Source organism: Mercenaria mercenaria, chromosome 6 (genome assembly GCF_021730395.1).
Source record: "Mercenaria mercenaria strain notata chromosome 6, MADL_Memer_1, whole genome shotgun sequence".
Classification (NCBI taxonomy): domain Eukaryota; kingdom Metazoa; phylum Mollusca; class Bivalvia; order Venerida; family Veneridae; genus Mercenaria; species Mercenaria mercenaria.
In genome coordinates, this window is record NC_069366.1 from 60,076,163 (window position 1) to 60,101,212 (window position 25,050).

The window sequence follows — 25,050 nt, forward strand, 5'->3', positions numbered from 1 at the left end:
GACCCCTAGCTTAAAGGTCAAGGTCACAATTGGAGGTCAAAGGTCAACAGGGCTTTTTTCCTGTCTGGTCCATAACTCTCCCATCCATGAAGGGATTTTAATATCACATGGCACAATTGTACCTCATAATAAGATGATGTGTCATGCACAACTTTCAGAACCCTAGCTCAAAGGTCAAGGTCACACTTAGCAGTCAAATGTTAACATGGCATGAACAGGGTCTGTTTCGTGTCCGGTCCATAATCCCTTCATCCATGAAGGGATTTTAATATTACTTCGCAAAAATGTTCCCCATGATGAGGCGATGTGTCATGTGCAAAACCCGCACCACTAGCTCAAAGGTCAAGGTCACAATTTGAGGTCAAAGGTCAACAGAGCTTTTTTCCTGTCCGGTCCATAACTCTCCCATCTATGAAGGGATTTTAATATCAATTGGCATAACTGTACCTCATAATAAGACGATGTGTCGCGCAGAACTTTCAGACCCCTAGCTCAAAGGTCAAGGTCACACTTAGCAGTCAAATGTTAACATGGCATGAACAGGGTCTGTTTCCTGTCCGGTCTATAACTCTTTCATCCATGAAGGGATTTTGATATAACTTGGCACAAATGTTCCTCATGATGAGGCAACATGTCATGCGCAAAACCCGGACCCCTAGCTCAAAGGTCAAGGTAACAATTGGAGGCCAAAGGTCAATACGGTTTTTTTCCTCTCCGGTCCAGAACTTTGTCATCCATCAAAGGATTACAATATTACTCGGCATAAATGTTCCCCATGATGAGACGACAAGTCATGCGCAACACCCAGAACCCTAGCTTAAAGGTCAAGGTCACACTTTGAGATCAAAGGTCAATAAGATTTTTTTCCTGTCCGGTCTATAACTTTGTCGTGCAAAACAGGATTTAAATATCAGTTGGCACAAACATTTCCCTGGATGAGACAACATGTTGTGCGCAAAGCCCCGGCTCTAGGTCTAAGGTCAAGGTCATACTTAGAGGTCAAAGGTCAAATTCAAGAATGGCTTTGTCTGGAGCATTTCTTCTTTATGCATTGAGGGATTGTGATGTAACTTTGCACAAATGTTCACCACCATGAGACGAATTGTCGCACGCCAGAACCAGGTCCCTAGGTCTAAGGTCAAGGTCATACTTAGAGGTTAAAGGTCAAATTCAAGAATGAGTTTGTCCGGAGCATTTCTTCTTCATGCATGGAGGGATTTTGATGTAACTTGGTAGAAATGTTCACCACTATGAGGCACACTTTTTTTAGAATTATGTCCCTTTGTTGTTACTATAAATAGATTATATTGTAACTTTTTTATTACTGGCCGTAGGGAAAAATTGAGACCACTTTTCTGTGGTACAACATGCACGGTACATCCAAATTTTAGGTGTATTTTGATCTATCTCTACCTGGTAAAGAGTTTCTTGTGGACTTAAATTTTATAGATTTTTTTTTTTTTTTTTTTTTAGGGTTTATTTCACTTTGTTGCTACTATAAATAACTTTTATGATAATTTTTTGTATAATCGACCAAAAAAAAAAATCCAAATGAAAACAACTGTACGTTTTTATATATGCAAATTTTAATCCAAGTGCTTTGTTATATTATATTGTATATATAGTACAATATTGTTTATACATCATTGACAGATATCAGTTCATTATGTTATACTGCAGTAGAGAAAATTAGGTGCCTTCCAGTAGGGGACTTTGTATTGCATGGCAATACTTCATTCACTTGTTAATTTTAATATTAGAGTTTGATAAATTCAGGGTAGAAAAACTGAATACAATATTCTTTTCATCACAAATTCTTGTTGGCTCTTTTTTTTTGAAGAAACATAGAAGTTCTTCTTTCCTTACCTGTCATATTTGTAACAAAATCAGTTCAAGCACCATCTCCTATGCTTGCAAGGATATAACACTACAACACTAGTATAATACCAAATTCATGTTATAACTTTTATTACCATTGTGTCAAAATGCAATAAATGATTGTATGTTATATATTATTTTCAGAGGATAGACATGGTGCCAGAGTTGCTGAGTTCTAATCTGTGTTCCCTGAGATGTGATGTAGACAGGTATATTGTTATGTACATTGTACTATTTTAAACCATAAAGTTACTTTGGTTTTAATTGAGCATGTATTTGAATTATGTTTTTCAAACTACTTGTCCTGTCTCTTATTTATATTCTTATCTAAGTGTCCAGATATCACACTTTATATTTGTAATAATATTGATAAACACATGTTTTCATATACCAGTGCTATAGCGTATTCAGGCTGCATAGGCTAATAACACTGATCAGTGCCATTGTAAAATCATGTTTAATAACAGTGTTACTGTATTAGGAGACAACAGTGAAATAATTGAACTTTGCTAGAAATGATGTACCCAGTTAGGTTATTAGATGGACACTTTCTGGTGCCTTAAGATCTGCACATTGAAATAAATAAAGGCTGTGTTATGCCTAACCCAGTATATCCCCAAGCAATAAAAGCTGTGATAATAACAGGCCTGTCAAATACTGTGTGTGCTGGCAGAATATTGGGAAAGACTGGAGAGGACCTATTTCAGTTGTCTTGTAATAATGATATATATGTTGGTGCATTACCAGTAATACTGATGCTAGAAGGTATGTCAGACATACATGTATCTTTAAAGGCCTATCATTGATTGCTGTTTTACCTTTAAATATTCTTATAAATAAAAGATTGTTATTTTGAACAAAAGAGAAAGGTTAGATCTGGTGCAATTCTATTTAATGTGTTTTTCAGTTTTAAAAAAAAATGAAAAAAGAAAGCAGTTACTGTATTATAACAGAGAAAAAAATGGTTGTCATTGTTCACAAGCCAGTATTTTATAGATGTAGGCTGAAATACATGTATTCTGAACCATGAATTTGATTTTTAAAAAAATGGTCAAGAGGGATATCATGTGGACTGCTTTAAATAGAATAATACTTGAGGGAAATTTTTATTGCTGTAAATGTTAGTTGTAGTTCATGCTGCTTTTCTGGGTTTCTGCATTTAATTTGGTTATTTTATCAATAGAAAACCATTTTCAGTTAACAACAGCCTTGACATGTACAATCATCCAGATTGGTATTTCATGGGTCAAGGTCATGTTCGGTCTTCTGCTAGAAAATGGTTTTCTATCAATAAGTTGTGAAGACTTTAACCTGAAGGCATATATCTTCATATGATACATGTCTGTGGTCAGTTTACAGTTACTTTTTACTATCGGGTAAAGAATGCGGTCAAACTGATCTACAGTTTGCAAATGGTTAAAATATTAATTATAGAATAAACCATGTGTATCTGTTGATATATGAAACTCGTAAGTGTTATGTGCATTGATGTTCTCAAATCTGCAGTTACAAGTGTATTTTCTGATATGATTCCTTTATGTACAGTAATTTTGTTTTGTTTCATATACAAAAATAAATTTAACGAAGCAAAAATAAATATTTATTTAGGAGACAGAACCATAGAAACATATTCATTTGATGGAAATAGTATATAGAATTTGACCAGTCGAAAATGTACATGGTATCAGTTGATTTATAAGAGTTAGTACAGTCACAAAAGAATAAGGTTTTGCAAATTTAAGTGATGTTACTTCTATATAATATAAAGTTTGATGTTGAACATTGTTTATAGTGCATTATCATAGTAGGAGGTTACTCAGATTTGTTTAAAGTCAGTGAGTTGTCAGTTTTCATTTATACAAAACATAGATTAAATTTATAATAAATATTTTTCATAAAAATTTCGGTAATTCATTAGCCTGGTAGGTGTTGCACTAGAATGTATATCCAGGGGTTACGCACACTTTATCTCCTGGTGCTGCTATTTCACAATGAAGCTTTGTAAGTCAGCTATGGATTTGGAAATTAAATCAGTGGTATCAGCTGCAGAATGAAGTCATTAAAATGGTTTTAATATCTTCAGAAATGGCACAAAATTGTTTTGTTATTCTTTCAAAATTTAACTTTGTTGGAATGATCTCATTAGTCAGTAGGCTGTGGTTTAGATACTAGTTATGACTCCCAATGTTAAAAAATTGAATTTATGTCAAGGGGATTTTAAAAATGCTCTGCTGCATGATTAAGTAAATTTGAAATAATTTCAGCCTTGTATTTTCTATGATCAGATTTGCATTTACTGTGATATGGGAGATGACCCATGACGCTGCAATCATCAAGACAACATTTATGAAGAGTGTTATAGAATCAAGGGTAAGAAATCTTTATATAGTGTTATGTCACAGAAATATCATTATAATCATTATTATTCTCAATGTCGGGGTGTGGGGTGTCAGCTCTGGAAGAATTTTGTATTACTAAGAACTCAAGGTTAATTCACTATTGTTAAAGTGACATGATAGAAGTGTTCACAATAAGATGTTGATGCTCTTAAATCAGTTATTTAAAATAGAAATTTCAAATATACTGTTTTGAATTGAATATTTTCTTTACACTTGTGCATTGTTTCTCAAACATATTTTCAAGTCGTAAAGAATGCTTAGGGACATGTACAAAATCAGAACAAAATCATTACAAAATCAGTTTTTTTCCTGATCCACTCACAAGGCCTTGAATATTTCAATCAGAATTATTTGTGGGCGACTGATTTGTGGATTTTTAGATTGTATGATTGGATAAACTGAAACAAATAAAATATCACATCAGTAGCCTATTGGTGTAGTGCCCGACTGGAGTATGGGAGGTTGTGGATTCACTCCCTATCTGCTTCATACCAAAGATGTAAATAAATGTACTATCATACCAAAGCTGTAAATAAATGTACTATCATACCAAAGATGTAAATAAATGTACTATCATACCAAAGCTGTGAATAATAATACTAATAGTGCCCAGCTTTAAGAGGATAAATCTAGGAGGTGGGCCATATGTCAGTATGATGTAACTGGATGGAGTGCCATGTCTTATGAATTTCCCGTGTATAGTACCAAAAGGTCACGTGGGTTGGCCGTGGATATTTCATTTCATTGGTGTTGTACTTCAATAAGCAACTACATCTAATAATAAAGTTATATGTTCTCGTCTGATGTACACAAAATTTCATTTTAAAACGTTTTTTTAAAGACCAATTTGATAAACAGCGCCACTCTGGTTTTCTTTATCATTCGGGTTTGCCAGTCCATTTTTTCTTGTTTTCTTTTTATTTTTTTGTAGTTGTGTAGCAAAGACTATTTTCTGTACTTGTTTCAACTGGAGTCCCAAATGAATCGTGTTATCTTTACAAATCAAGTTATTATATAAAAATTATCTGTATCGGTTTCCCGTGTGATGTCTCATTAAACGCAATGACCATTTGTTTCTTTTATCCATCTTCAGACATATCCTATTGAAATAAAACAATCTGTTTAGAAACCAATCAGAAGTGTTAAATACATTGCAGTCGGCTGCCTGCAAATGTTAAAGAATGTTCCACGTGAGCACTGTTGTGTCACATGCTAATTACGGACCAATTACCAAGGTGACAGTCAGACCGTTTGATAAGTTTATTGATTATCTGAGGGTGCAAGCAACAATATCCTGCTTGGTAGGTGATCGTGTATTGAGATTTCAGATCGAAATTTATACTTTTCTCGATTTTTACGGCACCAATTTTTTTCGTTTTTTTAGCTCACCTGTCACATAGTGACAAGGTGAGCTTTTGTGATCACGCAGCGTCCGTCGTCCGTGCGTGCGTGCGTGCGTCAGTCCGTCCGTCCGTAAACTTTTGCTTGTGACCACTCTAGAGGTCACATTTTTTGTGGGATCTTTATGAAAGTTGGTCAGAATGTTCATCTTGATGATATCTAGGTCAAGTTCGAAACTGGGTCACGTGCCATCAAAAACTAGGTCAGTAGGTCTAAAAATAGAAAAACCTTGTGACCTCTCTAGAGGCCATAAATTTCACAAGATCTTCATGAAAATTGGTCAGAATGTTCATCTTGATAATATCTAGGTCAAGTTCGAAACTGGGTCACGTGCCTTCAAAAACTAGGTCAGTAGGTCTAAAAATAGAAAAACCTTGTGACCTCTCTAGAGGCCATATATTTCACAAGATCTTCATGAAAATTGGTCAGAACGTTCACCTTGTTGATATCTAGGTCAAGTTCGAAACTGGGTCACGTGCCATCAAAAACTAGGTCAGTAGGTCAAATAATAGAAAAACCTTGCAACCTCTCTAAAGGCCATATTTTTCATGGGATCTGTATGAAAGTTGGTCTGAATGTTCATCTTGATGATATCTAGGTCAAGTTTGAAACTGGGTCACGTGCGGTCAAAAACTAGGTCAGTAGGTCTAAAAATAGAAAAACCTTGTGACCTCTCTAGAGGCCATATATTTCATGAGATCTTCATGAAAGTTGGTCAGAATGTTCACCTTGATGATATCTAGGTTAAGTTCGAAAGTGGGTCACGTGCCATGAAAAACTAGGTCAGTAGGTCAAATAATACAAAAAACCTTGTGACCTCTCTAGAGGCTATATTTTTCATGGGATCTGTATGAAAGTTGGTCTGAATGTTCATCTTGATGATATCTAGGTCAAGTTCGAAAGTGGGTCAGGTGCCATCAAAAACTAGGTCAGTAGGTCAAATAATAGAAAAACCTTGTGACCTCTCTAAAGGCCATATTTTTCATGGGATCTGTATGAAAGTTGGTCTGAATGTTCATCTTGATTATATCTAGGTCAAGTTCGAAACAGGGTCATGTGCGGTCAAAAACTAGGTCAGTAGGTCTAAAAATAGAAAAACCTTGTGACATCTCTAGAGGCCATATTTGTGAGTGGAACTTCATGAAAATTGGTCAGAAATTTCATCTTGATGATATCTAGGTCAAGTTCGAAAGTGGGTCACGTGCCTTCAAAAAGTAGGTCAGTAGGTCAAATAATGAAAAAACGTTGTGACCTCTCTAGAGGCCATATTTTTCATGGGATCTGTATGAAAGTTGGTCTGAATGTTTATCAACTGGGTCATGTGGGAAGAGGTGAGCGATTCAGGACCATCATGGTCCTCTTGTTTTTCACTTCACAAATCGGTCCAAAAACTGACAGACCAGCAAATTTCCGGAGCCCTGATGTAAAGCGTTGTAATATACAAGTCACATTTTTGTATAATAATACTTTCAGGCATCACTGACGTATGGAGAAGCACAGATGATAATAGATGATCCGAGCAGGAATGATGATATAGCCAAGAGTCTGAGGGGTCTTAATAAACTTGCTAAAATACTCAAACAAAACAGAATTGATAAAGGGTAAAAAAATTCTGTTGCAACTATGTTTTCATTTTGTTAGCCAGAAAAATAATGCTCAAATTGTTAGACTTTGCTTCCATTACATTATATAGTTTCAACACACATCCCTTATCAAACCGGAAGAAATCAGAAGCAGCAGCCATTAATTGATTTGTAAGGAAATTAAGCATGAGTTTCTATAAATGGTCTGCTGACAGATGGACTGACAATGAGCAAAACAATAAACCCCTTCTTCTTCGAAGACAGGCATATTAACATCAGCACTAAACTACACTACTTCAACATTTAGCTCCTTTGTATATTGAGTCTAACTCTACAGCTACAATTTGAATTAATGATACACATTTTATCAGCCAAGGTTGAGAAACTATAAGTTGTAAGCAAAGGTTTGGAAGTGTAGAGTCAAAGACATTTGAATACCAGAAAAATGTGTAACAGAGATGCTAAATAGTTCAAATTTAGCATATTGCAAACTTTCTGGAGTTTTTTTTCTGCAGTTTAAATGTTTAAAATTTAATGAATTGAAATTTCAATAATTCTAAATCCCTATCAGATATAAAGGTTAAATATGTCCAGTTGGAGTGTGATAATATCCTATTCTTTCTTTTCTATTTGTTAGCATTTCATATTTGATTTTTGGTCATTACAGTGCCCTTACCCTAGCCTCTCCGGAGATTCGCTTTAATATAGACAGTGAAACACATGATCCTATTGATGTTCAAGCTAAGCAGTTACTGTAAGTATAATACTAAAATCCTTAAAAAGTAATAATAAATTTACATTGAATCATATACCCTCTAGAAAGCAAGTGGTGAATTTCAATGACTTTGAAAAATTTGCACTCACTTGGCCATGTGATATAAATTCACAGATTTGGAATCATTTGCACTCTGTAGGCCATGTGATAAAAGTTCACAGATTTGGAATTATTGCACTTTATAGGCCATATGATTCAGTTTACGGATTTGGAATAATTTGCACTCTATTGGCCAAGTTCACAGGCGTTTCCATTTTCTTTTCATTCTCCCTCCATTGCTGTTGTTCAAAACTCTTCGGATGTAGAATTAAGTTATGTGAAGGAACCATCAAGCTAGCTTTTGGAAGGTCAGTGGTTCTACTAGGGTGCCTGTATGTAACAGGAAAAAAACTGATCACCATTAACAGTCAAAAATACTAAAATCAACATGATCAAAATTTTGTTTTAAGACTACCATATCAGAAAGACAAATTTTCCTTCTTTCTGCCAAGCCTGTCACAGAAGTTACTCTCTAGGTTCAGACTGCATTTCATCCCAACTTACTAGAAACCGTTATTAGATTGTTTATTATATTGTTCAAACAGAAAAGAAATTTCCCCCTGATATTTCTGTTTAGCGGCTGAATATATATATATTTATAACATATTGATACATTCATAGAGATACAAATTCCATGGTAGAAGAGTTTATGTTATTGGCAAACATCTCAACAGCCCAGAAGATACATGAGGAGTTCCCTAACTGTGCTGTACTGCGGAGACATCCGTCCCCGCCTGCATCCAATTTTGATCCTCTAATAAAGGCAGCACAATCTAAGGTAAGATACTGTTGCTTTTTGCAGAATATACAGTCTTTTACTTCCTTCTTTGTTGAACTGACAAAGAACCTCGTGTTTTATTAGCCCACCATCATGATGATGGTGGGCTATTAAAATCACTCTGCGTCCGTGGTCCGTCCGTCCGTCATTCCGTCCGTCCGTCAGTCCGTCCGTCCGTTAACAATTTCTCGTTATCGCATCTCCTCAGAAACTACTGGGGGGATTTTGACCAAACTTTGTCAGAATGATGTATTGGTACCCTAGTTGTGTCCCCCTGAAAAACAGACTGGTTCAACAATTTATGAGTGAGTTATGGCCCTTTGTTTATTTCTATAATTTATATAGATTTATATAGGGAAAAACTTTGAAAACCTTCTTGTCAAAAACCACAGAGCGTAGGGCTTTGATATTTGGTATGAAGCATCATCTAGTGGTCCTCTACCAAGATGATTCAAATTATTTTTCTGGGGTCAAATATGGCCCCGCCCTGGGGGTCACATGGTTTATATAGACTTATATAGGGAAAAACTTTGAATAACCTCTTGTCCAAAACCACAGGGCCTATGGCTTTGATATTTTGTATGTGACATCATCTAGTGGTCTTCAACTAAGATTGTTCAAATTATACCCCAAGGGTCAAATATGGCCCCGCCCTGGGGGTCATATGGTTTACATAGACTTATATAGGGAAAAACTTTGAAAATCTTCTTGTCCAAACCACAAAGCCTAGGGCTTTGATACTTGTAATGTAGCATCATCTAGTGGTTCTCTACCAAGTTTGTTCAAATTATCCTCCTAGGGTTAAATATGGCCCCGCCCCGGGGGTCACATGGTTCATATAGACTTATATAGGGAAAAGCTTTTAAAATGTTCTTGTCATTCAAACTTGGACCACATGTATATTTTTGAGTGGCAAGATGAACCTTGACATGAGTTGACCTTGATTTTGACCTAGTGACCTACTTTCACATTTCTGTAGCTACAGCCTTCAAATTTGGACCACATGCATAATTTTGTGCACTGGAAAAAACTTTGACCTTTATTTTGACCTAGTGACCTACTTTCACATTTTTGAAGGTACAGGCATCAAATTTGGACCATATGCATAGTTTCCTGTTTCAAAATGAAATTTGACATTGATTTTGACCTAGTGACCTACTTTCACATTTCTCAAGCTACAGCCTTCAAATTTGGACTACATGCATAGTTTTGTGTACCGAAAAAAACTTTGACCTTGACATTGACCTAGTGACCTACTTTCACATTTTTGAAGGTACAGGCTTCAAATTTGGACCACATGCATAGTTCTGTATTCTGAAATAAAATTTGACCTTGATTTTGACCTAGTGACCTTCTTTTACATTTCTCAAGCTACAGCCTTCAAATTTGGACCACTTGCATAGTTTTGTGTACTGAAATGACCTTTGACCTTTACATTGACCTAGTGACCTACTTTCACATTTTTAAGGTACAGGCTTCAAATTTGGACCACATGCATAGTTGTATTCCGAAATAAAATTTTACCTTGATTTTGACCTAGTGACCTACTTTTACATTTCTCAAACTACAGCCTTCAGATTTGGACCACATGCATAGTTTTGTGTACCGAAACAAACTTTGACCTTTACATTGACCTAGTAACCTACTTTCACATTTTTGAAGGTACAGGCTTCAAATTTGGACCACATGCATAGTTTGTATTCCAAAGTAAAATTTGACCTTGATTTTGACCTAGTGACCTACTTTTACATTTCTCAAGCTACAGCCTTCAAATTTGGACCACTTGCATAGATTTGTGTTGTGTACGGAAATGAAATTTGACCTTGAGCTAGTCAGTAAGTCTTGAAATTTGGAACACTCAAAAATGGCACATTGGTGGGCGCCAAGATCACTCTGTGATCTCTTGTTGTTTATTCTGCTGTTTGACACTTTCTAAAGTTGTATGTTTAATTATATCCTCTAATTTATATATTACTGCTGTCAGTACATCTCTTCGTGCTGAAATCTTGTTTGTCCAACTCTTCCCACAATATTAACCTGATTTGCTTCAAACTTTCATAGATGAAAAATATGATATGCAGATGACCATTTCTGTGCCTGTTTTACCACAGTTATGGCCCTTTGATAGTTATTCTGTATAGAATATAGAGACCATTGTCTCAAACACTATTGAAAGGATATGCTTGAAATTTTCACAGGTAGTGCTTTCATGTGAAGATGACAACGCTGCTGAAACCATTTCACAGAATATTGATATCATTTTTAGGGATTCAAAATGAATGTATCAAAAGGCAAAGATTTAGCTGACAGTCTGAATGCGGCTGTAATAGAAGACGACAAATATTTCAACACCATGTTACGGATAATGACAACAAGATGTATGATGCAGGCAGTGTATTTTTGTAGTGGAATGATACCAGAATCAGAATTTCTCCATTATGGTCTAGCCAGTGAGATTTATACTCACTTCACTTCACCAATTAGAAGGTGCTTTTTTGTAATCACTTTGTTTTTGAGGTTTTTAATTCCAAAATAGCCCACATGCTTAACTGAAGTGGGAGAGTGCAGATCTAAGAATCGTGGGGTCGTGGTTTGATCCCCTGTTGAGACAGACATTCACCATAACAATTTGTTAAAAGACCTGGGTCTGAAAATCATTTATCTTTGTCATCGGATTCATGTGAAAAGTTTGCAGTAAGTTGCAGAAAACAGGTTGGTACACCTATAGAAAACCTGAAACACTGGTAAGTTTAACTGCCTGCCATTATATAACTGAAACACTGTTGAAAAGTGGTCTTAAGCAAACAAAACAAACATTGTTCAGTGTTCTGTTGCAGGTAAACAAGCTTATGAGTGGAATTGTTATAGTTTAGTGGTTATAGTAGAATAGAATGTGTTTAATTTGTAACAAGCAAATTGTACAACTGTGGAACACTTCTAGCCAAGTGACTGGAAAAATGAAATCCCGCACTAAAGGTTTTGGTCAAGAATAAGCAGCTTGCGGAACGGCAGCGTGTTCTACCCACCTATCATGAAATAATGCCCAGAGGAGGAGTCTTCCTCCACTATCAAAATGTTGAAAGTCGCCATATTACCTTAAATTTGCTGACGTGATGTAAAACCCAACAAAAAAGAAAAGAATGAAAGAACAAAAAACTTAACCAAACTCTTCACTGAACTTCAATTTTATCCCAATGCTGTTTGTTTGGGCTTCCAGTACATTGTGTATATATTTAATTCGTAGAATGCCATACATATAAAGAAGTTGATTTTTAAGAACCATCTAGATATTTTATATAACTTGTTCAGGTTCTGTAGCAATCAGAGTATACAATTTACATAAACATTGAAAATGGCATCTGAGGTTTACATACATAGTAAATGATAAAGAGAGGGATCTTGATATTTAGTATTATACCTAATAATAATCTGTACATTGTATATATTTTAGAACATCAAGTTTAGGTCGCAAACTTTGAATCTCTTGTCTCTCTCTCTCAACTGGGGTTGAACCTCTACTTGGAAATTGGAATTCTTCCTTGAGAGAAGCTATTCAAAGCTGTAATAGTGCCATATGATATGACCCATATTTTGTCAGTTTTACTTAAAACTAAACAGATCTACTAAATTATTTTCCGTGTTGTGCATATTACAGATACTCGGATATACTCGTCCATCGTCTACTAGCTGTATGTATAGGTGCTGACTCGTCCTACCCAGAGCTTCTTGATAAACACAAGACACAGTCTATCTGTAATAATCTCAATTATAGACACAAGATGGCGCAATATGCTGGACGTTCATCCGTAAATCTACACACACATGTGAGACTCACCTTGATACAGATTTCCTATAAGTTTTTTTTAAAGAGATTTATAGATTGTGAAGTACTAGTCTACAACAAAATTTGAAAGCCACAAAGAATGGTCATTATGATTGATAAAACTTATATTATTTGGTCAAGAATTGTTTTTGACATTTTATATGTGGTTGGGGACTTTGTCATCTACCTACATTAAACAAAAAAACTTCTCATATGGAATTGTAATACTGTGTAATTGATTAATTTCTTGTACAAAAAAAATCATTTCAGCAAATACTGCTATAATGTAGGAACACGAATTTGTTTATTTTCCAATAAATGGAAATTATATTTCTTTTGGATTGAATTTCATGGAGTAAAACAACAAAAAGTTCACAATTATTAGTCCCTCATGGGTCTTAACATTATATTGGAAATTTGTTTGTTTGGTTTGGATTAAATTTGATGGATTGACAGCAGTGGCTAGTCCATCATGAAAATTAAATGATTTGAGAGTACCAATGAGTATTTAACTCTTCGAAATTATCAGTTTTCATGGGAGGCTAATTTTTGTGGATTTTGTGTCAGTCATGAAATTACAATTTACATTACATTAAGAAAAAACAAAATGGCCTCAGAAGTTGAAATCTGAGAATTCATATTCCCATAAAGGGTTAGAAACCACAAAATTTCTTACCAATGAAATAACATGGTTTTACAGTATGTACTCAATAGCTTTGAATGTTATGGGCCTAACTGTTTTGTTTGCAGTTATTCTTCAAGAAGAGAGTCATTGATGAGGAGGGATACATACTGTTTGTTAGAAAGAATGCAGTGCAAGTTCTTATTCCAAAATATGGTCTCGAGGCAACTTTATATCTTAATACAGATGGCCGCAAGAAAGGACCAACATTTGTGTTCAATGAAGAAGTATGTTTTAATTTGGATTGTAATACACCTCAAGAGACAATATTTAGAAAATCCATGTTTTCGACAAAGGCAGTATACAGGCTCTCGCAGTTTTGGCTGACCCATTACAACACATATTTGTTTGATGTTTTTATGTAGAATTATAATGAAGACCAGCAACTTTAACCTATTAGAAGAAAAGGGTGTATATTGTTTTGCTTGTATTGGTCAGACTTTTGGTCATTTTGTTTACAGACAGTAACAAGAGAATGCTTTGCCCTACAGTGGTTACAATTGGGATGACTGTCTGAAGCCATTAGGTTACTCATTTCATTTTGGAGGCCAAAGGTCAAGGTCACAATGACCTCAGACTAAAATGGTTTTGAACAACAGTGACTTAAACAACACTGACTGGAGAATGTTTGGGTCATCAAACTTCATAGAATGGTTTTGCCTGTGGTTTGTAGCTGACCCCGGTTGTTTTGAGGTTAAGTAGGATTAAGGTCAAGGTCACAGTGATTTAGAGACTGAAAATTGTTGCAGTTACTGGAGAATGCTAGGGCCTTTCCAATTTCAAAACATGATTTTCTATGGTCAGTAGATGACCTCTATTGTTTAAGGCGTCATTAGGTCGAAATCAAAGTATACTTGAACCTGACACTTTAACACCCAGTTAGCTCCAACAGGGCATCATTGGGGGCAGACTTGTTTTACAATCAGCTCTTGTTTTGATCCATTTTAAAAAGGCATGTCTTTCTAATAACACATTAATTTTATTGTAGGAGAATACTCAGTGTTGTGGTCCAGTGACTCTACATGTGTTTGACCGTGTTATGATACAGATCAGCATAGACAGGTCAAATGTGCAGCATTTAAAACTACAGATTCAACTTGTGGAGCCTGTGGTAAGTCTAACAAATAAATTTATACTTGGTGTTTTGTTTTGAACATATATTAATACTTCATTTGAACCAATTAGAAAATCTTGAATCAGCGGCCACTTGAATATTCATCTAATTAAATTAAAATTAAATAGACTTAATGTTTTCATGTTAATAGTCAGAATCAATGAATCAGTCATGTTTTTGAATTTGTCATTTCTGTCTGTCTGTCCATACATGTGTCACAAAACTCTAGAACGTACTTATTGGATTATGAGATATATAGTTTGAAAGTTTTGCTTACCTGATGGTCAAGATCACATATAGTAGACCTGTTATATTCAATGTATACAATATTTAGGCCACACCAAATTAAAAAGTTGTTCATCGAATTTGCTGCTCGTATATTTTCAGAAACACAAAAATTTTCGTTTGTTTTTGACTTGTGCTCGCCCCATTGAAAAAATTCAAGGCAAAATATTTTGGTGCGCTACTTTTTACGGACGTAACAGTGTACAATGCTTAAAATTCCAGTCCCAGATTGTTCTGAAATGTAATTTAATCACAACTCATACATTTCATCAAGGCACATATCTTGTTATTTCACCTTAATATGCAGTTACGCCATTTTCTTCCAGTGTTCTTTACCAAATTAATTTGCTACTAAAGGCAGACTTATTTCATTGAAAATTGGATGAAAGCACACACTAATTTATTTGATAACATCAATTTACATTATTTTGGTAAGGGTAAATACATGTTGATGCATTTCTGTTTTCTGTTCTCCTGTCAAAATGATCAGTATTTTATACATATGTGGGTGGGGTAAGGAATTTACATTAGGAGTTGTGTTCTGACCAATTTAGAGCTTCAGCTTTTTCTCCAGTCCTCGAGTAGAATAATGTTAATGCTTGTTCACTACCATTTCTGACCTTTACTGAGACTATGTTTCAACAAATTTAATCTGTCAAGAATGTTTTAAATTAGAACAAGAGGGAGCTGCATGCTTGACTTTTCTCAGTGCTTGACTCTGCTTTGCCAGGTAAAGGGGCATAATAGTCAGTAGTTTTGAAAGTAACAGAGATCTTAGACATTATATAAAACTTTAACAAACAAAATATAAGTTAAAAATTCTGTCAAAATTTAAATCAAGAGTTATGGGGATTGTTTTTTTCTGGTATAGACTTACGCATTGTTGTATAATACAGATTTTCTAACAGCATTTACAAACGCATACATTATTTGATTACACTGAACTGTATGCCAATGTTATAACCTTTCCACAAGTTAGCTTTATTGTGCGTCTGCAGGTCAAAATTTACCCAAACCAAAATGAACCCATGTTTTCTCAATCCTTGGTAAATGATTTCTAATGGAAAAGGGATATACATTCTATTTTAAGGTTTCTATTATTTAATCGAGAGTCGGAACAAGACAAATATTTTTCTTCGCTCTTCGCTTGCTCCTGATTTTCTTGAAAACAAAAACAAATATTTAAATTATTTTTGGCTCGCCGCCTCAATTTTTTTCAGAAAAAAAATCCGATGAACACTTTTTTTCATTTGGTGTGGCCTTAGGTTTTTTTTTTCTACCTCAATATTACAGATTCCAGAATTTAGTGTACCTCCGACAGTTGAAGAAAAACATTCTGAAGAGCCCCCAGCAAAGAAGATAAAAACGTGAACAGGAAATCATATTACATGAGATAGAAAAAAAAAACTAGCAGAAAGTTAGGTTTGACACGTAAACCAGTAACCTCAAAAGAAAATAAGGACATAAACTGTGCTCGATATATTATTCCATGAAATAAAATACATTACAATAAATATTTCTGTACAAAATCCTGTTTTCCATAAAGAGGGTTAAACTAGACCTCATGCCTATAGCACTTGAAAAAAGGTATGACAAGAACGTGAAACTTCACGGAAGTTATGCTAGTTATAGTAAGAAATTAAACTGAACATGAGTCTAGACGTCAGTAAACTTGTTCAGCAGTGAATTAGTCTGTGCCAATGGGTTTATATAATTATTGGAAGAATAAAAAATGGTATATCATCTGTTTAGAGTTTTGCTTTTATATTATGTATTGTTCAGTTTTCAGTAATGTATGTAAAGATTGTAAACAGCTCAAGAGGAGCTCGCTTTTTATTGACTTGAGGGGCACAGTGATCAAAAGGCTGGCTTCATACTGTATGTCTGTTAAGATGCTGAGAACTTAAATGTCACCAGTGTAGCGATAATACACGTTTTTTTTTTTGTGTATTAACGTCTGCAGAAGCCGGCGGGATTGTTTGTGACAGAGACCGGAGGTCGAGGTCACAAACATATCCCAAGGGCTTTTGCAGACGTTAATACACAAAACAAACGTGTATTGTCGCTATTCTTGCATAAAAAATATATTTCACGACGATTTATGTATTGTTTTCATATGTGATGACTTGACGATTCCGGTACATTTATTATTTACCATTCCAGTTGTTCTTGGAAACGGTAAACATATTTTAAATATCCGTATCCAGGGCCTGGAAATAAACAACGCTGTCAAAAGCACATCCTGAAAGTTTTAAGCGATATTTTTATCTCTCATTATTACAAACATAAAGTTACCAATAATTGTTCATATCATTTCACAATTTGGTGGACTCGATCACAATTTCAAGAATAATAACTTTACATTCGAGTTACATTGAGTACGGACACGCAGTTGGAGTATGGGTGAGTACGAATACAGTGTCTAGTTTCCAAGCTGTTTATATAAATTCTTCGAGAAATTAGATATAAACATACTGACTGATACTTAGAAAAATCATAAATATGATACCTAAAAACAAAGAATCGCACAGGTAAACACGCGGTTCTTTGACATTCACGGTTGTCTACAAAATCTGAATTGACGCAGAGTTCTAAAAGGGGAGTAAACAAGGGAAGAAACGAGTACGAACAATGCTAGGGGCAGCGCATTTGGCGTTAGATACTGATACAGTAAAACATTCTATGGTTTAGATTGCATCTTTAATGCTTCAAGAGGAGGTTTTTATGAAAGAAAAAAGACGCAGATACCAGATGTCAATCTGTGCAGAATTACATATACGTCCCTGGGAAAGCATTTCAAAAATAAAAATCGGGCATTAACAGCACGTGAATTGCCTTGTTTGCACACGATTTTTCTCCCGTTAATACATAGGCGGATCCAGCGAAAAAAGTAGTTTTTATGCAAGAATGGTCTTCTTCTAATGACTTGCCTCTCACCGTTGTTGGTACACCAACCCACTGTAAGTGTAGACTTTGTATCCCTGTATTGGAGCTATCCAGCTAGCTGCAATACAGATGCTTAATTATATAAAATATGTTCTTTGTTGTACTCTATATATTCTTTCACCTTTATAGCTGGAGAGTTATTAATGTCAACATAGCAATGCAAATAGAAACATTTGTTTATGATTCCAGTTCATGATTAAGTCGCTGAAGAAATTTAGAAGTACGGTTCCTTGGTTGGTTATGTTTCGAAAGAAAATGCAAAGGTTGGTTAAGGAAATAAAATCAATAGTTTGTTCTGTTACACACACGTAGTACATCAACTTGGAACATATTTTTGAAAAAAAGATATTGTAGCTTTCGAAAATCAAGATGTTAGGCTTCTGAATCGGTGGTAAAATTTAAGAAAATTAAAAAACAATAAAGATTTTACGTAATATGGCCTTTATTCAGTATGTCTACATTCATGAAATTGTCATGATGGCATACAGACACTAAATAGAAAAATTGCGTGAAAAAAATGGTAGTCGCATAATGGCGGACACAAATAGTCCTCAGTTTTTTTGCTCTATAGAGCTATTTCCCTTATTTTTTTTGCAATTTTTTTGCTAAAATCACATGACAGATCTATGCTTGACATGTAGGTAGCATTTTCATAATGAAATAACAAAATGACAAAATTTTTCATGGAAACTTAGATCATACACCACCAGTATAATTTAGAGTCTCATTTTTTAGCTGATTTTGCAGTTTTTTGCAGAACCCATTTGTCAGCCATGTCGGCTCAAGGTCAAGGTCACAACTCAAGGTCAAAGGTTTGAGCCTACCATTTCGTGTCTGCTCTGTATCTTTTAAACCTTTTGAAGGATAATAATGAAACATGGATTAAATGATCACCTCATCAAGACGATGTGCAGAATTGATGAGCCAGCCATGCCGGCTCAAGGTCAAGGTCACAACTCAAGGTCAAAGGTTTGAGCTCTGTATCTCCTACACCCCTTTTAGGATTTTCATGAAACTTTGGTCGAATGATCACCTCATCTAGATGTTGTGCAGAATTCATGTGTCAGCCTTGTCAGTTCAAGGTCAAGGTTGCAGCTCAAGGTCAAAGGTTTACCATTTCACCTTACATACCAGTGGCGGGGGGTTTAGCTGTCTTTCAGACTGCCTTGTTATCCTTCACTTGGTTGGTCTCTTAATGCAATTTGAACTGTACATTCTAGACAAAATTTAATGCACAATCATTCAGTTTCTTACAGAACTGTTAAATATAAAAATCATGTTCTAAGAAATTTGTTCACTAAATTTTTATAAGATACTGTGGAGTTTGCAAAAACAGAAGTTTACTGAACATGTTACAATTTACATGATTTCATTGACTTATAGCATTATTTAATACATATGTTACTATATATAGTAACAAAAATGAATGTGTTTTCAGCAGGTTATTGCTTTCACGCACTGATTATCACTTATCGGCTCAGGCCGAAAACTCATAATCCGCCCGGTGAACACGTGCGCATGAAACAAATAGCTACATAAAATGTCATCATAGACGTCATAATGGTTTGTCACTAGTCTTCACGTTAAACCATTGTTTATCACAAAATAATAATGCTTGGCTTAAAATTAGTAATAAAACAGGACATGCCCATTATTTACTTTGGAGCCAGAATTCCGAGTTTCAACAGTGTTCGAGTATGCTTTGTAAAACTGCACGATTCGCACCAATTTTGAGGAAGTTGCGGGTTTCTTCTGAGTGATAAAGTTATAACTGCTTTTCATAAACATAGATCTAAAATAAGATATCTAGATCTACTAGCTGTTGTTAATAAAAATGCATTTTTTTTGTTTTTTTCATGAACTTGCTCAAAGTATGTGTTGTTCCACATATTAAGCATGGCGATTTGATGAGTTTGTTGACACATTATGAATTTACTTTTAGCTCCTGACCAACAAGAAATTCTGTAGATCTAATTCAATAATTTGTGTAAATGTGCAAGAATAAGTTTACTGTAGTACACTCACTTATGACCCCAAATTGCTTCCAGCTATGAACAAACACAAACTTTGAGACAAGAGTACCCCAAACTATTTAGCCATTGAAATTTAGCGACAAGAGTTGTAATTCTATCTTCCCTGAGAAGTGCAACAAAACGTATGTATTAAAGACGTTAATACATGCAAGAGCCTGGCCGGGAGGTGATAATCGGCCCGGAAATTGAATAATGGCCCTCCTGGCCAGGCTCTTGCATGTATTAACCTCTAAATAATACCTGGGAGAACATAAAGTCTGTTCTCAAGGTACATATATATTGCTGTGGCAATATAATGTTTGTACTAAAGGCAGATATAAATTACTTTGTGTAAATTATATGTCCATTAATTAAATCTTCATTGATTTATTCATTGACTTTAACATTAAGTTCTCTAAATTTACCATGTATTACAAGTTTTATATATAAAATTTAATAGCCACAGTGTAGCAGGGCACAGCAGCTTCATGTAGATACTCCATTTCCTGCAGTACCATGTTCAGTTCAGTGTATTTTCGTGCATGTTAACTATTTAATTAAGAAGTCTACAGATAAGAATGTTTGCAGCATTGTTTCTTGCTTGGATATTCAGAGAACTCATGTAGCAGTGTAAAGCATCAATAGGTCGGTTTTCCTGTTCCATACACTGTCCTAGTAAGTTCAGTGCTGTTTCCCTGTGACCTAGGTTTTTCACTGTATCAATGGTTAGTGACAAGGTTTGCAAGTGCACATTGTTGGTCTGTCACTCTCTGAAGAGCTCCATATGTCTTGTACTGTAGAAAGTAGAGGTAAGGTAGAGAATCTACCACAGCCCAGTCCATCCAACAGTCAGATATTTCATTCCTTTCAAGCCTGTCCTCTTGTGTAGACCTAAACATTTCATACTGTAGCTCTTTAGGAACACAGCAAATTTCACATTGCAGAAATCTGACACAAAATGCTGTGATATGTGTATCAGTTCTTCATTCCAGTGGTACATTTATGCATGAATCCTTGCCTTAGGTAATTCGAGGGATGATCATTACATGCAGGTTCAACAGTATTCAGATCATACTTTTCTTCTATATTCCTCAGAACAAACTCTGCTCTTTCCATATCTCCTACACAGTATAATGCTGATGCTAATTTCAACCCACCAGATGACACATCTGAGTGCAAACCAGTTGAAAACCAGCCCAGTGCTTCTGGAGATATACTATGAGTAGTGTAAATGTTGTGAGATGCTATCACAGATCCTAGTGAAGAAGAAGGTAGAGGTGCTAAAAGCTTCAGTGCAGATTTTTCCAAGCTGTTTAAACCCATTGCTCTGTACATTCTTGTTAGTGTTAATGTAATGTCTGATAACCTCTTATACATCATTTCATTTCCATCATGCATTGATTCTAAAAGGCACGTGTGATTTCTGCTTATGCTAATTGTAATATTATATAGCAGCAGTGTTGAAATTGTAGCATACATTTGGGCTGGAGTTACATGATACTGAAAAGCTTCACCCATCTTCATCTTTACTTGTAGTCTTTTACCAAGGTCATCCATGGGAATTTCGAGTAGTGATTGACCCTTGCTTTGTATGATCTTTTGTAGGATTTCAAAAACTCTGACTTTGTTATGAGGAGAAATTCTTCCGGCCATCAGGTTGTTTTTAGGTATTACAAAATGTGGACAGTTTTCTTTTCTAACAAAGTTCTGCAATACTGTAAGGCAGCACATTAAACATGGGAGTAAGTTAGATTTCACCCAGTTATTTGAACGTGTATTTTGGATACAATGAAATAAAACAGTTTTGCACATGAAACTTGAAAGGACACCATCACACTGAGGATTTATGAATGTTTTAAGAATCATCTTCATCAGAATATAACATCTTAATTGTGTGATGTTTAAACTGAACATTAGACACCTTTCAGCTTGAGAAGTAGATATTCTCCATTCAAGTTTTTCATTCTGGCCATTTTTACTGCTCACTGGTACAACAAAACATCCTGTAGTCTCACAATATCTCTTCATGTCTTCTGTAGGCCATCTTCCTATGCCTTGTCTTAATAACCACGGCCGGGCTTCTGCAGGCCATGATTTACAGTGGTGTGCTGGAACTAAATCTTTATCAGCAAAACCACGCCTTCCTTGTGTTGAATGAGCTGGACCATTTATTACAGTTCCTGCTGTAGCAGGATTTTTAAATACTGTGTTCTTCGCCAGCACTTTACCTCTGCTGACTGTAAGGTCACCGACTAGTTCATGATCAGTAGGAAGAGGAACAGGAGGAGGCTCTTCATCCCTCAGATATTGTAGTAGACAGTAACCTGGTGATGTGGTCTCATCCTGGATCATCAGTAGATTGAGCTTGCCAGGTTGCCACTCACTCCAGTCCTGTATAACATTAAACTCACTGGAGCAGTAGAGTGTATCAGTGTCTGAATGGAGTCCTAATGTTGTAGACCCTTCAGACTGGCTGCCAAAATGAAAGGTGGAAATGTTCTCACCCAGCAATATGTCTGTACAAATCTCCATAGTTTCCCTCAACAAGTAAATCCTCCTTCTCTTCAGAATCATTCTCTTATTGGCACCAATATCATTGAGCACCTCTGACAGTTTCAGTGATACAGTACGGTGATAATCAGGATCTTGAGACATTCTGGAAATGTAAAACAGCAAAATACTTATAAACTGAATTTGTATTCCAGTTGTTTATTTAGATCTGAATTTTAAACTAAAATAGCAGAGGAAAGAAAGTAATAATATGAAATATTTCCATTTATTTTCTATATACATGAAATGTATTTGTATTTGTGATACTGTATTATGAATTACACCTGTTATAGGGTAGGAAGTTTTTTTGTTTTTTTTAACAAAATAAAATTTTCCATTAAGGGGACGCATACTTTGAAATTAGAAAAAAGTGGGTGGGGTATGATAAAATTTACCTGCAAAAAAGTACAAGGTTTTGGTACATGAAATGGATACTGTTTCAACTGTTATAAGTACACAAAGGATTGCTCACTAAAATAAAATAGAGAAAACTGAAACAGAAAGTTATTGTTGAATTACATAGACTTCTTGTGTACATTCAAAGTCAACAATTAAGACTTTTTGGTGCGAAAATAATAGTGCTTCACCTTGTCCAAACATTTATCAATGTCCTACAGATTCTAATTTAAAGAAAGAATGTGAAATATGGTCACTGTATTGCTTTTCATTTCGCATATGTAAGCTAAAACACATTATTTAGTTTGTTTACAAAGTAGTGCATAAGAAAAGATACGGTGGTCAAGGAATGCCACATTCCAAAACTAAAAGAGTATATTCCCCTTAATACATTAAACATTTATCGTTACAGAAGTCTAGTGGCTTACAATAAGGGCCTAGAAATGTTGCCATTATTAATTTTTAACTTGGTATTCATGAACTACAATGCACTTAAATATCAAAACACATTTAACAAACTTTTGAAAATGTATTGTCTTAAAAATCCCTAAAATAAGGTATGAAATTTGGTTGAGAGGTCCATCAATGTGTATATGTGCAAAAGTAACATTCTAATCTTGTTCACAAAAGTTACTAATACACAGCAGGCATGTCAATGATCAAAACTGGACGAATATACAGTTATCCTCACTTTAATGTCAATTTATAATTTGTCCTTGAATTCTCCACCATACTTTTCATAATTCTGTTTGCACGAGTTGCACGAGAATGCTGTCATTCACGTAAAAAAAATGGGGTCAAATAAGTTGTAAATGCAATATCATCTAAACGTAATTAATGGATTATGCAGTTCAAGATAAACTTCATCTCATAACGTAACGAACATGTATAATGTTGTAACAACAACTTTACTTACACTGATTTAAGTAGCAGTCGGTTTATAAGTGACTATTGATTCATTTTATGTTTTGTTATTGTTGTCAAAAAGTATAACGGAAGTGCCTCACAACTGAAGCGGAAACCAGTTTGATGCGCAAAGTAGTCCAATGTAAGTAATATTTTTTGACAAATGTCCACAGAAATTAATAATTTTCTAATATTAAAGACGAATATCTGAATAGGATTCATTATTTGATAAGAAATTATAATCATCGACATGTTTTTTTTAAAAATCGTACACGTGCTGACACCTAAGTTATCTCCCGTTGTTTATTAGAGTTACCTTTTGTCCGGCGCAGTAATACATTTGCAGTGAATCGCCGAGAAGTCGTGGGGAAAATTAAAAACCATGTAAACAAACTAAAATTAACCACCTTTTCAAGATGAATTTCAAGTGATCGCCATTATGCATTTAACCCGCCTGACCTGTGTAGCATCTTAGACATCTGTTCTAAGGTATTCATTGTGTAGAATGTCATGTTATGCCCTTGCAATGCTAATCCCACTCTGATTTTTTTGTTTACATTTTTTATCAATGAGAAATATGGCGTCCATCCCGAGCTGAACTGACGTGGCGTTAAATTTTTACATGTTTAAGCAAACCTGGTGTGTTAGAAAGAAAATCTCATCCCTTCAACATTATTTGGAACACTGTTATTGTAAAAAACCTGTTTTTTCCTTATACAAAAGCTTAATATTTTGTGTTGAATGTACTTTCACAAAGACCTCTGTTTTCCTATTACATTCATAGTACCACATCCTTATCCACAAAATACTGAATATTACAGGTGTCCATCAGTATTATATCAGTTTAGGAATATGTTTTTTATTTTCCCACCATCGATTTCTTGAATATGCACCCCTTCCGCATTGCTGTATGAACTGTGAATGTAGCAATATGCGTCCCCTTAAAACAGTTGCCATAAAGATATAGATTACCTAAAAAATAAAGTGCCTGCCTTAACTCACCTTGAAAATTTTATCTAATGCAGTGTGATTGTGTTTATTGTCTAATTCCCTGTTATAAATGACATTAAAAAAACAATTTCCAATCTATTTTCTGTTTTTATTTTTTTGGAAATTTAATCAAATTTACTGCCTGAACAAAGGGAAGTAATCCATTCACTTAGTAAGATAAGAGCAACTGCTCATTATTCCCCTTACAGTTTAGCTTGCACCATGATTGATGTCTGCAGTCATTTGTCTGCCACCTTCAGGCATATTGTAATGTCCTTTTAGCAGGACATCTCAACTCCTACTGTTTAAACTAGTTAAAGTGAAACTTAGTATACATCATCAGTATAATGTTGGCAAGCGTTTGTTATTTAAGAATCATGGATTTGCCGATACTATTCTGTCGTTCATTTCGCATGAGCACCGAAAAAATAGTTTCATTTCTTATATTTACATTATATTTCCTTTCCATTTGTAAACTATATAATGGTATGAA

The 25,050-nt window shown here is 35.0% G+C and overlaps 2 protein-coding genes across 2 annotated transcripts in view; one reads left to right on the forward strand and one right to left on the reverse strand.

Annotated features, from left to right (window-relative positions):
• LOC123548765 (exosome complex exonuclease RRP44-like) overlaps positions 1-16,502 on the forward strand; it is a 74,319-nt gene extending 57,817 nt beyond the window's left edge. Inside the window, exons 13-22 of the mRNA XM_053546053.1 lie at positions 2,023-2,087; positions 4,164-4,248; positions 7,152-7,279; positions 7,929-8,015; positions 8,697-8,853; positions 11,120-11,340; positions 12,509-12,677; positions 13,427-13,585; positions 14,347-14,469; positions 16,051-16,502. Of these exons, the coding sequence (XP_053402028.1) occupies positions 2,023-2,087; positions 4,164-4,248; positions 7,152-7,279; positions 7,929-8,015; positions 8,697-8,853; positions 11,120-11,340; positions 12,509-12,677; positions 13,427-13,585; positions 14,347-14,469; positions 16,051-16,128 (1,272 nt within the window). The 3' untranslated portion in view covers positions 16,129-16,502. The remainder of the gene's footprint in view (positions 1-2,022; positions 2,088-4,163; positions 4,249-7,151; positions 7,280-7,928; positions 8,016-8,696; positions 8,854-11,119; positions 11,341-12,508; positions 12,678-13,426; positions 13,586-14,346; positions 14,470-16,050) is intronic.
• A 4,188-nt stretch (positions 16,503-20,690) lies between these two features.
• Positions 20,691-22,446, reverse strand: LOC128558055 (uncharacterized). Its single transcript, XM_053546841.1, has one exon. The coding sequence runs from the start codon at positions 22,368-22,370 to the stop codon at positions 20,691-20,693; it is 1,680 nt and encodes a 559-aa protein (XP_053402816.1). The 5' UTR covers positions 22,371-22,446.
• Positions 22,447-25,050: the final 2,604 nt, after the last annotated feature.